Here is a 17,879-nt window from a genome sequence, read left to right as displayed (position 1 = left end):
AAGAAATCACTGGCTTCAATGTATAAAAATTATAAAATGAGCTGTCCATAATACAACAACTAATATGTCTAATGCATTCTAAGTCAAGAAATACTAAATACTGAAGAAAAAAACACGTGTTCTTCCCTCTGTTAAAAGTGCCATTCTGGCCCTGGCCAGTGTGGCTCAGTTGGTTGGGTGTTCTTCTGTGCACCAAAGGTGGCTGGTTCGATCTCTCTGGTTCAGTCAGGCACATGCCCAGGTTGTAGGCTCAATAGGGAGTGTGCAGATGGCAGCCAACTGATGTTTTGTTCTCAAAACTATGTTTCTCTCTCTCTCCCTTCCTCTCTTTCTAAATATCAATTAAAAAAATAAAGTACCAGTCTGAAAGAGAATTTTCATATGATTCAGCACTGGATTTGGGAAGCTAACTTAGCATTATCATACCTAATAGTAAATGGACATAAGATATATGTCACAATTGACAGTGAAAATATAAAACAAAAAGATCTTTTATACTCTATATTTTTCTTAATAAAATATAATTTCATTTTTCTAATTCTTAATTGTGATGTTTAAAAAAGTAAATCAGTTTTATACTTTCTGACAATAATGATCTATAGTCCCATTTTTCCCAGTCCACTAGTCCTAGCCTATCTCTTAAGCCCCTATTGTACACATTTAATAATTGTAAAAGCCTGCCATTGTCAAATAAGGTTGAGAGAAACTGGCTTGAGGACATTACATTGATGCTTAAAATGTCAGGGAGATCACCTGTGGACAGCTCTAACATTTATTGTTTAAGCAACTAAGGAAAAAAATATAGTCAAAGCAGCAGCTGCCACCCCAAAACAACTTAATACACTAATCAAAAAACTTGTTCAAAAAAAACAAAAACACACACACACACAAAAAGAGAATTTTTTACAACTTTAACATGGGTTACTAGCTTCTTTTCATTCCATGAATAATCAAAACCACTGAGCTTTGTTTATTAAAATTCTTTATATATTTCTTACATATCTCATGTTTTTATATAAATGAATTGTTCACTTATATATAAGAAGGAAAAACAATGTAGTTCAAAAAACTCAGAACTGTGCAGAAGGAAGCCTGAACTCGGGATCTGGCTCACCCACTTGCCAATGGGTACAATGGTAACATTTGACCTCTCAGAACTTCAATTTCCACATCCCATGGAGAGGGATTAGATCAGTTTCTCAACCCTGACACTGTTGGCATTTTGGGTCATATAATTCTTTGTTTGATGGGTGAGGGCTGCCCTGTGCATCATGGGTCAGTATTCCTGACCTGCACCCACTAGATGTCAACTGGCAAGCCCCAGCTATGACAACCAAAAATGTCTCTAGACATGGCCAGATGTTCCCAAGAGGGCAAAGTCACACCCAGCTGAGATCCACAGGACTACATATATCCTCCATTTCTCTCCAGTTCTGATATTCTACAAAATAAATTAAATATCTTATTTTCTTAAATATTATTTGTTAAGCTACAATGTTTAGAGAAATTGAAATACAGTGACCACTTATACCAATTTTAATTTTAGTAGATTCTAAAATCTTTTTTTGGAGTGAAAATTCACAAAAGGACATCAAAGCAATATACAAGGGAAACTAACATAGCTCATGCGGTGCATGTCAATGTTTTTATCCCATTTTCTAGGGTAACTCAACTGGGTAAAAAAGAAGAGATAAAAAGAAGGGTACATTAAACATGTTCTTTAACTAATTCTACTACATGTGTATTTTTAGAAAATAAAGGTATTTTGTACTATTAGAAGCAATTTAAAGTGTCTGACTTTGGGGAAGTAGAAAAACACCTAAAGCTACCAGCAATTCTTTAAAAATATTTTTAATAGGCATATTAGAAAAAAAAAGTTTACACCATCTTATTGATAGCTGTTTCCACTCCGTTTATGGAACAGTTAGACATCTTACAATCCATAACTGGCATTCAATCTTCTCTGAAGTCATAAATGCATCCACTTCAATAGGGGAAATAAATATGTACTTTCATTCCCTGAAGAACTGTCATTAATTTATAAGTTTTTTTATTCAGTAAAATTAGTTTCAACTCTTCAGAGGGCAAACCCATTTCACAGATTGCCATTCTTCAATGGAACCCTGACACTAAACCCATGAGTATGATTATCACCCAAGTAACCATTTCTTTGCAGCAGGAATCTATATATATAAAAGCCTAACTACTGATTGACCAGTTGCTATGATGTGCACTGACCACCAGGGGGCAGACGCTTAATGCAGGAGCTGCCCTCTGGTGGTCAGTGAGCTCCCACAGGGGAAGCACCGCTCAGCCAGAAGCAAGGCTCATGGCTGGCAAGTGCAGCGGTGGTGGTGGGAGCCTCTCCCACCTCCACAGCAGTGCTAAGGATGTCTGTCAGTCAGACATCCCCCAAGGGCTCCTGAACTGCAAGAGGGCGCAGGCCAGGCTGAGGGACCCCGTGAGTGCTTGAATTTCGTGCACTGGACCTCTAGTGTATAATAAAAGGTCACTTTCTGTTGAGGTTATTTCATAATTCATATAAAAGTATAAGAGAGTTGTCAAAGGATTTTGCTTATAAATTATACTGGAAAGGGGACATATTATGAGAAAAATAAATGCCTAAGGTTGTCTAGGGTTCTAAGACGATATAGCAACTGTTATAATGACTAAACCTCTAAATGTAAAGAAAATCAAAGCATAAAGCAAATGTGTTTCACTTTAAGAAGGAAATAAAAGCACAAAGATGACCCAGATGTGTCCATGAGGACCACCTGGTCCTTTCATTTTACTGGTGAGGACACCAAGGCTGAGTCAACTCCCAAATATTGGCATATTATAGATGAAGCCTTACCCTCTCCACACGCCTGTCCTAGTTCCCCTTCCTGAATTCAGTGTATCAAGGTATCTGGTTATACAATTTCTATAATGTTTACATAAGAAGTGGTTATATTCATTTTCCCAAGTTGCTACAAAAGCCCGCAGCTGGTGTAGAGGAATGAATACAGTAATGGAAACACCTCAGATCCCATGAAAAGGCAATGTTTAGGCCTGGAGACTAATTTAGTAAGTCCTCTGCTGTTCCTTTTCTCACCTAAGTATCCTCCAATGAGTGGACCAAAATACAGCCTTAGGAATCACAGCCCAGTTGTGTTCCTATCAGTATAGATTCTTATATAATAAAAGCATAATATGCAAATCAACCAAAAGGCGGAACTACCAGTCAGTGGGGGGGGGGGAGGGGGGAGCAGGCAGCACCAGGCCAGCCAAGGTGCATGCCAGCAGACAGAGGGAGGGGCGGGCAATGGGGGGGAGGCGGCAGTGACCAGGGTCGGCAGAGGGGTGATGGCGGGGCAGGGGGGACAGGGCCACGCCAGTAGGTGCTATCCCCTGATCGGCCACCTGGTTGCCTCCCACAGAGGGAGGCCGGCAGCAGCAGCAGTGTGATGGGGGTGGCGCTGTCCCCTGATCACCCGCCTGCCTGGTCACCTCCCACAGAGAGAAGCTGGCAGCAGCAGGGCAGCAGCGGCAGGGTGATGGGGGCAGTGCCACACCAATCACCCACCCAGTCGCCTCCCGCAGAGCAGGCCTAAGCCGTCAGTAGGACATCCCCTCAGGGCTCCCAAACTGTGAGAGGGCACAGACCGGGCTGAGGGACAAACCCCGCCCCCCCCGCCCCCCCCCCCCCCCCCCAGTGCACGAATTTCCATGCACCGGGTCTCTAATGTGTTAAATAAAAACCACCCTGAACCTGACCTACCAAAGTCTTATTTGACTAAACTACACACACGCTCTATCTAGGACAGATTTTGCATATGGCATGTGGAATCTGTCTCAAACATAAATGAAAGAATGTGTGGTATTCAACATAAAAATCACACACACCCTAAAATCAACTACCTTTAATTGCCCTCTTCTACTCAATGCTTCCCTAGAATTCTCCAAGTTCCAACTTTTGCTCCTGATCAAGGGATCTCCTTGCTGAGTTTAAAATTGCCATTTGGTATGCAATGTGTTGATGAGGTTATACTACTCAATTTTAAGTCTTCAAAGCACTCCTATTATTTTGTTCTATCAAAGGACAAGGAAGGAGAAAAGCAGTTTAGTGGTACTAAACCCACACTCACCTGGGTTATCTGGAATATAACAGAATTCTATCTACTTCTTTTATAGCATTGTCCTTACTTATACAATTCCTTCTTTTTTATATTAAGTAGTATTCAGCTTTACAGTATTATGTCAGTAACCCCCAATACTTCAAATTCTCCCTCTTGATGGAATTTAAACTGCTTCTCCACAGTTCCAGAACATTGGTAAAATGCCAACACGGACAGTCTCATTTCAAAGTGCAGGCTGCCACCTACTGACTGACTGTGATTCCCACTCCACACTCTGCCTTCCCCAGAGAGCTAATCAATCCCTCATAAAACATTGTCTTTGCTGTCATTTAATGCTATCTTCGTTATGTCATATCATGCAATGCATTCAATATATCAAAATAATATTTTAATTAATTAACTTTGGGGGGAAAAAACACTAAACAGACATGTTTCCATATAACTGAAAATTCCCACTCAAAAGGGCAGATGAGTATTTTTAAAAGGAAAGTGATACTTTTTAATATGCAGATAGTTTTTTTAATAACATATTTCTCTTCTTAATTTTCTTTATTCTTCACTTCCGACACTGAAGCTCACCTCCTCTCATTAGAGACAGTAGTGGTGACTTAATTGTTCCTATTGATCAACCTGGAATCATAGTCCTAAAGCTGTTATGAAAATTCCAGCAGTTGCTGACAATAAAACTAAGAGAGCCATTCATTAGCTCAGCCCCTTGTCATATAAACATAAATCTGCAGTGCCCTCTAAAACCAGTGGGCTTAGTTTCTCCCTTTTCTTAACCCATTTTTTAAGAAAGAGAATCAACCAACAAAAAATCATTAAAGGGAGATAAGCAAATCCCCTTTCTAAAGCCATAGGTCACTGTCTTGATATTCACGGACACTGTGTTAAGAGCTAGGAATACACAAACAATTTAAATACCTGTTGCCTTTAAGAAGTTTTCTGGTACACAGATTTGGTGGAAAGACAATTACAACATAACTTGCAAGATGTAAAATCTGAGCAGTGATTAAGTAGCATCTGGGTCTTCTTGAGGGTCAAGAAGCTTTACAGAGGACCCATCTCAACGTGAAATAGGATTTACCAGGTAATCAGATGGCAGAGAGGGATTCAAATGGCATGGGGGAAGGAAGAGAGATGAAAAGAAACAGGGGCTTAGGGAAGAAAACATCAGGCAGTCAATATTAGTAAAAAATAAAGTGAATGAGGTCAGATAGGTATGTAGAGGGCAGGTCACAAAGTCTTTCATATATCCCACCAAGAAATGTGTGTTTCAGAATGATCACACTGGCAAGAAGATAGGGAATGGATTAGAGGGAGCGTAATTACGAAGAAAAATGAAACTGTCCAAGCAGAAATGATTAAGAATCTAAAGTGAGACTCCAGGGCAGTGAGAATGGAAAAAAGAGACTATTTTCAAGACAAACTATGAAGATAAAACTGTAAGTAGGTAGGACTTGACTGGATGTAGGGAATGAGAAAAAAAGGAAGAGACTAGGATCTCCCTGGTTTCTGGCTTAGGTAACCAGATAGATGGTGGTAGATTCATTGACATAGAAAATGTACTGGGCGGCATGAGTTTGCTGGATGGAGACAATGAATTCAACTACATTTGAAAATATGAGTTTGGAAATGCTGAATTGGAAGTGACTGGAACACTGAGGTGACGATGTGCAGTTATATATACAGTATTGAATATACAGATCTGAAGTGAAGCTCAGGCTAGAGGTCTAGACCAGAGATGGAAATTCGGAAGTTGCTAGTGCACGACCTGAAGGTAGCATGGATGAAATGCCCCAGTCAGAATGGATATAGTAAGAGGAGGTGCAGCAAAAATGAAAACCTGGGCAGAGAGCCACGAGAAGACTTACCAGCTTGAACAAGCATATGACAGGCTACCACACACGGGCTCAGGGAAGATGGAACAGTGAAGGCTAGAAATTGCTCAGCAATATAACTACACCAGACATAGACAAGACAATAATGCTGAGAAAAATAAGAGGCAGCAGAAAAGAGAAAGACCAAATATGAAGCCATGGGCATGAATCTACAAGAGCTGAGCGGGGCTGTTGAGGACTGGACATTGTGGACCTCACTCATTCACAGGGTCACCAGAAGTTACAAAAGTATATTTCAACTTCTGGACTAAGTTCCCACAGTAAATACTGGAGAAAAATCCCCTCTGGCTTCCAGCAGGGGAAGCAACAAGGAACAGTTTTGAAACACACTAGAGCACTCCTTTCTTTTTTAAAAAAAAAAAACCTCACCAGAGGAGGATATGTATTTATTGATTTTTAGAGAGAAGAAGGGAGAGAGAAACATCGGTGTAAGGGAGAAACAGCGATCAGTTGCCTCCCATAAGCGCCCTGACCAGGGATCGAACCCGAAACCTTTTGGTGTATGGGACAACACTTCAACCAAGCCACCCAGCAGGGGCCAAAGCACTACCTTCTTAAGAAGCTCTGCCTTCAGGTGAAACTAGTTAACCAGAGCCTAAGCTGCTGGATTATCAGAGCTAACTGGCCTGATAATGAGGGAAGGAAAATAACCAACTCCAACCCACTCTAGCCATCCTGTCTCACCTGCGAGGGGGAAAAAATTAAGAAACACTTGTAAAGTTCATAGTCCAGAGGCACAGGCTCACCAAAAAAGTGAGACCTACTCATAAGACTATAGCAGCGGTCACCAACCAGTGGTCTGCGAGGTCAAAAAGGTTGGTGACTGCTGGACTATAGAATGCTTCCCCTCCCTGCCCCATTTCTTCACCACGTCCTTAAAGGCCTACTTACAACAGTTCCTTTTACCCAGTGCATCGCCTTGCTATATATCAAGAAAAATTACAAGGCATAACAAAAGCCAAAAAAAAAAACAATTACAAGAGTCAGAACAAGCATCAGAACTAGACACCATAAGGATATTAGAATTATCAGACCAAAATTTAAAACAACTATGGTTAATTTAATATGCTAAAGGTTCTAATAGATAAAACAGACAGCATACAAGAACAGATGGGCAATGTAAGCAGAGATGAAGATCCTAAGGGGAAAAAAAAAAGTATAATTCGATGTTTTAAATATTATTTAACACATGCAAATATATTTAAATACAGTCTAGAAGTGTACAAACTAAGCTATGTACAATGGTTTTCTCGAGGTTGTCTCTAGAAGTACAATTTTTTCCATCTTCTTTATACTTTTCTGTATTTTCCAAATTACCTACAATGCATATGCATTACTTTTTTAAATTAAATGTAAGAAGGCTTTTACATTTTTTTAGGATCTAAAGTTTATAGGTGTCTACATTAGCTGGAATTAACTGAAATAGTCTGAGATATTTGAGACTGGCCCAACTATGTCAAACTCTAAACAGACAGCTAGAAATAGACAGCTAGGCAAAAGCAGAGGGATAGGATCCAGGAAGTCAACCTGCTATTAAAGAGAAGAGAGAAGAACAACTGGTAAGTGATGTGGAATATGCTATGGTTTCTTGAATTCAGAGAAGAATGGAATAAGAAGAAACAACTAGAAAAAATTTCTTAGAGACCCTCACCCTTTACTCTACTAGCACACAGGAGCCTTACAGGGCATTGTCAATGCTAAGAAGAAAGATAGATGTCAACTCCCCCACCCCATCTTAACTGCTTTGCCAGATTAGATAAAACCAAGAGAAGAAATAAATGGTCAAAAGTACCGCAAGGCATCCCTCACAATAGGTGGGAGTGAAACATTCCCAACATAAAAAAACAGGAGTGGGAAGGCTGGGATGGGCCACAATGCATTCTGAGAGTCTGAGTCAAATGAAATGAATGAAAGCAAGAGGCAGAAATCAATCACATGCTAACAAAAGCCACCCATCAGCTGGGATGAAAGGTAATGTAATAGTTCATTTTATGTATCCACTTGGTTAGGCAATGATGCCCAGTTGTTTGATCAAATGTCAGTCTATATATTGCTGTGAAGGTATTTTTTAGATGTGATTAACATTTAAGTCAGACTTTAAGTAAAGAGGATTGCCCTTCATAATGTGGCTGGACCTCATCCAGTCACATGAAGGCCTTAGGAGAAAAGACTGCAGTTTCCCACAGAAGAAGAAATTTGTCCTAGAGACTGCAATATAGAAACCACGCCTGGGTTCCCAGCCTGCTCGCTTGCCCTACAGATTTCAGACTTGCCAGTCCCCACAATTGTGTGTAAATCTCTCTATTTCTCTCTCTCTCTCTCTCTTTCTCTCTCTCTCTCTCTCTCTCTCTCTCTCTCTCTCTCTCTCTCTCGATACATAGCTATATCTATATAGAGAGAAAAATAGAGACACAAATACATATATAGATACATATATACATATACATATACACAATCACTCCAACACACAATATGGCCACCCCCATGTGGATACAAGATGGCCACCACAAGATGGCCGGCATGGGAGGGCAATTGTGAGCAATCAGGCCAGCACAAGAGGGCAGTTGGGAGGGACCAGGCCTGCAAGGGAGGGCAGTTGGGGGCAACCAGGCCTGCAGGGGAGGACAGTTGGGGAGGTGGGGGAACCAGGCCTGCAGGGGAGGGCAGTTGGGAGGGACCAGGCCTGCAGGGGAGGGTAGTTGGGGGGGACCAGGCCTGCAGGGGAGGGCAGTGGGGGCAACCAGGCTGGCAAGGGAGGGAAGTTAGGGGTGACCAGGCCAGCAGGGCAGGGCAGTTGGGGGTGACCAGGCCTGCAGGAGAGGACTGTTAGGGGCGACCGGGCCTGCAGGGGAGGGCAGTTAGAGGCAACCAGGCTGGCAAGAGAGGGCAGTTAGGGGTGGCCGGGCCGGCAGGGAAGGGTACTTAGGGGCAATTGGGCCAGCAGGGCAGCAGTAAGGCATCGATCAGGCTGGCAGGGGAGTGGTTAGTGGGTGATCAGGCTGGCAGGCAGAAGCAGTTAGGGGCAATCAGGCAGGCAGGCAAGAGAGCGGTTGGGAGCCAGCAGTCTTGTATTGTGAGAGGGATGTCCGACTGCCCGTTTAGGCCCAATCACACCAGGATCGGGCCTAAACAGGCAGTCGGATATCCCTTGAGGGGACTCATATTGGAGAGGGTGCAGGCTGGGCTGAGGGACACACACACACACCCCTGCCCCATGCACACATTTCGTGCACCGGGCCTCTAGTGCAGGTAATAAAAGATGAACTGTATTAACAGAGACCAATAGGGCAGAATCTTAAACTAGAGGCAATGGAATTGAAATTGGCTAAGTCAGGCAGCAACAATATCAAAGATTCCTGGACATATGAATGAGGTGATAAGCAATACATTTAATGAAGATTATTTTGAAATCTATAATATGTGTACCATGAACCAGATCAAAGGGATGCTACATTTGGAGAAATCTAGGCCAAAGGATTCTATGGGTGGCTATAGCAATGAAAAAGAGACCCATTCATACAATAAGAATATAACAATAATATAACAGGTATATTTTATATTCTCAAGATCTTTAAGTAAAAGTTCTACAGGAATACTGTTCATATATAAAGATATTAACTTACCATACTTGTCTCGCAAGCCAACGGTACATCTAAAGACTCCACCAAAGGCAACATCTTCACCAAATATTACTGAAAAACAATGTTTAAAGAACACGTTTTATTTAATAATTCCTAAGTAATAGTAATAATGATAAGTAAGTAATATAAACAGAAAACAAGACAATAAATTTAAAAAACAAAACAGAACTGTATCATAGATCCATGTCAAAGTTTCTCAGTTGTGACATTATGGACATTTTGGACTGGATAATTCTTTTGTTGTAGCAGCCTGCTCTATGCATTGTAGACATACAGCAGCAGATCATATTTCTGAGCTCTACCCAGTGGATGACAGTTGCCCCGGACACATACTTGTAATAGCCAAAATCTCTCTAGGCAATGTTACATGTAAAAGGAGGAAGGGGGATCAAAATCACTCCAGTTAAGAAAGAACCACTGAGAGAAACCAAGATGGTGGCATAAGTAAACACCTAATCTGCAGCCTCACACAACAATTTCAAAAATACAACTAAAAATCAAAACAGACATCATCCACAACCACAGGAAAGCTGGCTGACTGAAACGCCCACAACTAGAAGGAAAGAGAAAATCACAAGGAAAATCAGAGGAACCGTAAAAGCCTGAGGTACGGAGACACGGGCAGAGACACGGGTGCGCGCGCGATGCAGGGAGGACGGAGCCGGAGAGGACGGGGCGGCTGAGTGCCTGGCCAGCGTTCTCTAGCAGGAAGGAGATAAAAGCTCCATATTGTGCTGAACCCCAGCTCCAACTGCACTGAACCCTAGTTCCGGGCGAGACCCTGGGGAGCCAGGCTCATACTGGGGGAATCTGGTCTGTAAGGCGGAAACTCAGGGGAGCGGCTAAAGGCAGAGCTCCGGAGGCGCACACATGAATGTGCGCAGAGGACGGACTGTTGACTGTGCCGCTGAATTGCCCTAGCGGGAAGGAGACAAAAGCTCTGGACTGCGCTGAACCCCAGCTCTGACTGCACTGAACCCCAGTTCCGGCAAGACTCTGGGGACCCAGGCTCATACTGGGGAAATCTGGGCTGTAAGGCGGAAATTCAGGGGAGCTGCGAAAGGCAGAGCTCCGGAGGCGTGCACGTGAATGCACGCAGAAGACGGACTGTTGACTGTGCTACTGAATTGCCTTAGCGGGAAGGAGACAAAAGCTCCGGACTGCGCTGAGCCCCAGTTTCGACTGCACTGAAACTCAGTTCCGGGCGAGAATCTGGGAATCCAGATTCATTAGGGGAGAGACTAGACTGTTTGGCAGCGGGCGAAACTCCAGGGTGCCTTTCTCTCAGAGGTGCTTGCAGGGAGTACAGAGGGACACTGAGGGACACTGAGACCCAGGAACCTCATAGGGCGGGGCTGATGGGAAGCCAAGGCTGTAGGCTCTACCCTGAAACTCCACCCCATCCAAGCTGAGCACAGAGACTTTTACAATTTTGCAAGTCTAGTTGAATAAGGCTGTCTCCTGGCGTAGACACAGCTGATCCTAACAGCCAATTGGCCTGGAGGTCAAATCCTCCCAGTGTACCAACAGCAATCAAGGCTTAACAACACCAAGACTTTGCACTCAGCCCACAAAGGGGGGTACCAAGAGCGACCACCTAGAGTGATTGGGGAAGCTGAGCTACCGGCCCCTATAGGTCACTGACCACACAAAGCCACTCCGTCAACACAGGGAGGCAGCCAAAATGTGGAGACACCGAAGCAGGTCACGAATAGAAGAGATGGAGGAAAGTAAACTAATGGACAACACAGTGTTCAGAACCACATTTATAAGGTTACTCAAGAATCTTCTTAAAAGCGCTGATAAACTTGAAGAGACCTTCAAGGATCTTAATGAGAATACCAAAAAAATAGAAAAGGACCAGTCAGAAATTATGCATATACTGTCTGAAATAAAGAATATACAGAAACTCAACTGTAGATCACCATACCCCAAGAGTCAAACCAAAGATCTGGAACATGAGGAAGCAAAAAACACCCAACCAGAGAGGTGGAAAGTAAGAAGAATCCAAAAGTGTGAGGATAGCGTAAGGAGTCTCTGGGACGGCTTTAAACATACCAACATCCGAATTTTTGGGGTGCCAGAAGAAGAGAGAGAGCAAGATACTGAAAACCTATTTGAAGAAATAATGACAGAAAACTTCCCCCACCTGGTGAAAGAAATAGACTTACAAGTCCAGGAAGCGCACAGAACCCCAAACAAGAGGAATCCAAAGAGGACCACACCAAGACACATCATAATTAAAATGCCAAGAGCAAAAGACAAAGAGAGAATCTTGAAAGCAGCAAGAGAAAAACAGTTAGTTACCTACAAGGGAGTACCCATACGACTGTCAGCTGATTTCTCAACAGAAACTATGCAGGCCAGACTGGAGTGGCAAGAAATATTCAAAATGATGAACAGCAAGAACCTACAACCAAGATTACTCTACCCAGCAAAGCTATCATTCAGAATTGAAGGTCAGACGAAGAGCTTCACAGACAAGAAAAAGCTAAAGGAGTTCATCACCACCAAACCAGGATTATATGAAATGCTGAAGGGTATTCTTTAAGAAGAGGAAGAAGAAAAAAAAAGGTAAAGGTAAAAATTATGAACAACAAAAAGACATCAAATACATACCTACCAACAAATGAATCTAAAAATCAAGTGAATAAAAAAATCTGAAGAACAGAATAGACTGGTGAATATAATAGAATCAGGGACATAGAAAGGGAGGTAACAGACAATTCTCAGGGGGAAGGGGGTCTGAGGGGTGCAGGAAGAGATTGGACAAAAATCTTACACCTATGGATGAAGACAGTGGCGGGGGGTAAGGGTATGGGGTGGAGTGGGGAATTAGGTGGAGGGGAGCTACGGGGGGAGGAAAAAAAAGAGGAACACCTGTAATAATCTGAACAATAAAGATTTATTATTAAAAAAAAAAGAAAGAACCACTAATCTAAAATCTCATCTTGTTTTACCATGAAGAAATTGAGGCCATATAAGTAGTAAAGTAACTTGCTAAGTCAGAAAGCAAGAGGCAGAACCATGACTCACACTGCAGGCTCCTGAGTCCCTGGCCAGTGGTTTTTTATACATGTTACTAGAGGCCCGGTGCACAAAATTCATGCATGGGGGCGGGTGGTTGGTCCCTCAGCCCACCCTGCACCCTCTCACAATCCACAACCTTTCAGTGGATGTCTGACTGCTGATTTAGGCCCCATCCTGCAGGGATCCCTGCAGATCGGGCCTAAACTGGCAGTCGGACATCCCTCTCGCAATCTGGGACTGCTGGCTCCTAACTGCTTGCCTGCCTGATCGCCCCTAACTGCTCTGCCTGCCTGCGTGATTGTCCCTAATCACTCGCCTGCCTGCCTGATCACCCCTAACCACTCGCCTGCCTGCCTAATCGCCCCTAACTGCTCCCTGGGGGGTGGGGCCAGCCTGGACAAGGGGCTGTGGTGTTCTGCACTTTCCAACCAGGAATGTTTTAATAGGCAGTCTCCAAAAACTTGACCTGGAAAACCTAAAAGTAGAGTGCTCAGATTTCAGGCATCAGGTGCTATTAGCAGGATTTCTATCCCAATTAAACTCTAATTCTGAGCTCTCAATAAACTGTCCTTCACTATCTCCAAAGTTTCTTATTCTTCACTATCCTCCGCTTCAAACCAAGGTAACAAACAAAACCTTTAATTCTGATCTTCCTCGCCATAAGGGAACAGCAAACCTCAATTGAAATAATTTCCCGCCAGAAGTCATGTCCAAATACTGCAAGACTGAGGACTATAGGGCTGACTATGTACATGCATTCCTATGGCTCAGTGTATGTGTGTGTGTACACACACACACACACACACACACACACACACACACATATATATATATACATTATATATATATTAGAGGCCTGGTGCATGATTCGTGCATGGGTGGGGTCTGGCCAGCCTGGTCAGGGGGAGGGACATGGGTGGTTGGCCAGCCTGCCTGCTGGTCAAACACCTGGTTGAGGGGACAATTTACATATTAGCCTTTTATTATATAGGATATACATTGAGTGGCCAGATTATTATGCATTCAGAGATCATAATAATCTGGCCACTCAGTGTACTTAAAAAAAAAAAAACTTGAATGAAAATGTAACCTAAAAGAAAGCACAAAATCAAATCTTGATTTTATGAATAGGCTAGAGACCCAGTGCACGAATCCATGCACCAGTGGGGTCCCTCAGCCTGACCTGTGGGATCAGGCCGAAACTGGCTCTCCGACATCCCGGACTGTGAGAGGGCACAGGCCAGGCTGAGGGACCCCACCAGTGCACGATCGGGGCCAGGGAGGGACACAGGAGGTTGGCCAGCCAGGGAGGGACTGCGGGAAGGCTCCAGGGTGTGTCCAGCCCGGCTCGCTCAGTTCCGATTGGCCGGAACCCAGCAGTAAGCTAACCTACCAGTTGGAGCATCTGCCCTCTGGTGGTCAGTGCATGTCATAGCAAGCAGTTGAGCAGCCTTAGCATATCATTAGCATATTACGCTTTGATTGATTGAATGGACGACCAGGCTCTTACTATATAGGAAGGATGGCTGAACAAAGTGGTACTTTCCACTTTTTCTATATGCTATAGCAGTGGTCGGCAAACAGCGGCTCGCGAGCCACATGCGGCTCTTTGGCCCCTTGAGTGTGGCTCTTCCACAAAATACCACGTGCAGGCGCGCACGTACAGTGCGATTGAAACGTCGTGGCCCATGTGCAGAAGTCAGTTTTCGGCCTGGGTGAGTCTATTTTGAAGAAGTGGAGTTAGAACACTCAAGGGGCCAAAGAGTCGCATGTGGCTCGTGAGCCGCGGTTTGCCGACCACTGTGCTAGAGAAACAGGAGTACACAGCAGGTATTAATCCAGAAGGTGTTAATATAGTATCAGGACCATACATACCAAGAGAGAAAGTTAATTGGATAATGTTAGAGATAAATGAGAACTAATTCATAATGAGTGGATTAAAATGTGTTAACATCATGATTAGACTATTGAACCTTAACCATTTGGTCAGGTGTTTTATAAGTTTCAGGTACATACTAGTGTAAAGTTAACCACTGACCTCCAGACAAATATTTCCAGTAAATCTTCAATTCTGAAGTAATGCAGCAACCACAAGCAAGCACAAAGGAAGTTTACCTGCAGTAGGATCTTTGGCCAATGAGTTATCCAAAGCACTTGTTATTGCCTGGAAAAGGTTCATTTTCTGAGTTTGTCCTGTAAAAATAAAAATTTTAAGTCACATTTCATACATAGTTAAATATATAAAAATAACTCCTTTCTTAATAGTTGATTACAACTTGATTAAAATCAAGGTAGAAAGTATGGTAGAGAACACATTACATTAATTTATTGTATTAATTAAAATTATGATGGCTCTATAGAAGATACAAAAGCAACACAGACTTCAAGGCTGGTGAAGAGGCAAAATTTACACATATTAAACAATTAAAAAACAAGTATAAAAAAAGGAAGAAGGCATATAATCAAGTGACCAAATGTGTGTTGAAAATAAATAAAGGCTAAGCAAAGTCAGGAAAGTTACCAACCAGAGTGAGAGTAGCCTGGGAAGATGCCCTAAGGGATGTTAGGAACATAAGCCATAGGAATGCACATGACCACAGTGGCATGTGTTAATTATGCCAATGAAAGCAAATGGTCATGGGCCATAAAGCAATGAGGAACACTAACAATAAATTTTAGTACCCAGAACTGCTGGTGTTTGGAGAATACAGAACCCCAGGACTACACAAACCACACTTGGTTCTTCCTATTATCTTATTGCTCCAGTCAGAATCTCTGCAAGCCAACCTCCATCTCCCTAAATGGGTTAAATGGATAATACATGTAAAGCACAAAGAACGATGCCTGACACAGTGAGTGCTGAGTAAATATTAGTTATTTATTCTTAGATTCTGGACTTTGTCCATGTCCTTCATCTTGGTCTGGGCATTATTCTGAAGGGTACAAAGCTTTATTTGATAAAGTTTCAAATGTTAAAATTCAAAAACATGACTTCAGAGCTATGATTTAAGCCTTGATGCTGCCCAGTGACCACAGTCATCCTATAACTTTGAGTCAACTCCTCTCCAAAACCACTATTCAGAGCAGAGAATGGCTTCTGCCTAAATCTTCTCTGATCCACAGGCCCAGTCTTCATTTTAGTGCACATCTATGCACTGGTGCTCACTTTAGCCCATAGCCATGCTGGTATCAAATCTCTTCAACACCTGCTGCCTACCCTGACTACTGCCCCATCTAATCTCTGTGCTCCTCAGTAGCCTGGTCTGTTCCAAAATCCAGGTTCTAATTCCCACATTGGGACACAACAGCTACTGCTATTGCCTTCAGCCCTCTGGCCACCAGACACTGGTCACTCATTTTTTTTCCTAGAAAATTTATTTTCCATGGCAGGCTCTGATCTATGACATCTTGAATCTTCTATTATCCACTGACACACGGCCTACTGTTTCTCTATCTGCTCTAACTCCATCAATACCGCTAAATGCACAGACTGCAGGTCTTGTCAATCCCCAATCAGATCTTCCCTGCTGCCCTCCTGCCCAGAATACAGGCCTGTTTCTACTCTTATTTTTGATAGAGATAACAGGAATTTATTAAAGAAAATATTGTTATATCAACTATGTCAAAGGAAAAATAATCACACCACATGTCCATAATTTATTTTTCTTCAGGCTAAGGCTATATAATTTAATAGATACTTTCCTTAAATCCTTCTCCAGACTATAAAAATTATTTAAAGTACTTATTAGTGCCCAGCATCAGATGATAATGGTTTAGTTTTTTTTTTTTTCCCCAAACACCATGACATTCCCACTCTTTCTCTTATTTCATACATTTCCTAAAGCAAGATTTTTATTTGTCAATTAGGATTTTCATAGGTAATACCTAGGAAGATGAAAAATGCCTAAACATCTAAGCTGCTATCTATTTCAAGTCCGCTGACCATTAGAATTAATATTGAATTTTTCATTGCGGCTCAGCAAATTTCCAGTGGGAAGAAAGCAAAGATTTTAATAATAAAAATCATATCAAGGAAACTTGGAAAGTATTGCTTGATAACCACAAAGAATTTACTCATATGAAAATAATTTACAAGGTTATTTAAAGGTTATATTTCCATGTAAGCACATAAACTTGCACTCCTGAATACTTTTTTTCAAATAAATTCAAAATTTTAGGGTTTGGGATTAACTGCTATTCTACCAAATGCTTTTTAAAAGTTTTAAATGTCAATATTTTACTGATTTTTTGAGGGAGAGAGAGAGAAAGATTTGTTGTTCCACTTATTTATGCATTCATTCGTTGATCCTTGTATGTGCCCTGACTGAAGATTGAACCCACTACCTTGGAGTATTGGAACATTCTAAACACAGAGCTACCTGGCCAGGGCAGACAACTTTTAAAATTTTTTAAATAACTTATTTTTACAGTTGTACAATATTATATTAGTTTCAGGTATTCAACCCAGTGATTAAACATCTATATAACTGAAGAAGTGATCACCCCAATATTTCTAATACCCACCTGGCACCATACATTGTTATTAAAATATTATTGACTATATTTTGCATCCCCATGACTATTTCATAGCAACCAATTTGAACTTCTTAATCCCTTTATCTTTTCCACCCATCTGCTCCAACATCCTCCCACCTGGCAACTATCAACATGTTATTAAATGACAATTTTTAATACAGCAACATCTACTTTCAATTCTTTTTAATGTTGTAGTATGCTTTGTGGATGGGTCAGGAAGAAATCACAAGTTATTCATAGGTAAGATCATTTTAAGTATTTAATTTCCTTATAACTATTTATTCTCCTACTAGTGGCCCGATGCACAAATTCATGCACATTGAAAGGAAAATACTTAGAAGAAATATTTTAATATTGCTATTTGCTCTTTCTCTGTAATAGATGCTGGTCGCCACCTGCGGGGTGATCGGCGGGGTGATCAGGCCGCGCTTGCACCCACCTTGGCCTGGCGCCACCCACTCACCTGCTCCACCATCCGCTGCTGTCCCACTCTCATCAGGGCCCATCAGGGCCGGCAGCGTCTCCACTGCCACCTGCTGCCAGCGCTGTGTCGCTGACACCCGCCATGTTCCACACCGTCCCCTGGTAGTCAGCACATGTCATAGCGAGCGGTCGAACTCCCAGTCGAGGGGACAATTTGCATCTTAGGCTTT

The 17,879-nt window shown here is 42.3% G+C and overlaps 1 protein-coding gene across 2 annotated transcripts in view; it reads right to left on the bottom strand.

The window, feature by feature from the left end:
* The window catches only part of BCKDHB (branched chain keto acid dehydrogenase E1 subunit beta), a 223,853-nt gene that overhangs the window by 189,370 nt on the left and 16,604 nt on the right, over nucleotides 1-17,879 (bottom strand). For both annotated transcript variants that reach the window (XM_054722299.1, XM_054722298.1), the window contains exons 2-3: nucleotides 14,806-14,883; nucleotides 9,643-9,711 (exon numbers count right to left, since the gene is read on the bottom strand). In XM_054722299.1, the coding sequence (XP_054578274.1) occupies nucleotides 9,643-9,711; nucleotides 14,806-14,883 (147 nt within the window). The remainder of the gene's footprint in view (nucleotides 1-9,642; nucleotides 9,712-14,805; nucleotides 14,884-17,879) is intronic.

Source organism: Eptesicus fuscus, chromosome 10, assembly GCF_027574615.1.
Source record: "Eptesicus fuscus isolate TK198812 chromosome 10, DD_ASM_mEF_20220401, whole genome shotgun sequence".
NCBI lineage: Eukaryota > Metazoa > Chordata > Mammalia > Chiroptera > Vespertilionidae > Eptesicus > Eptesicus fuscus.
The sequence above is the reverse complement of the archived record's forward strand: the minus strand, read 5'-3'. Positions and strand labels throughout refer to the sequence as shown.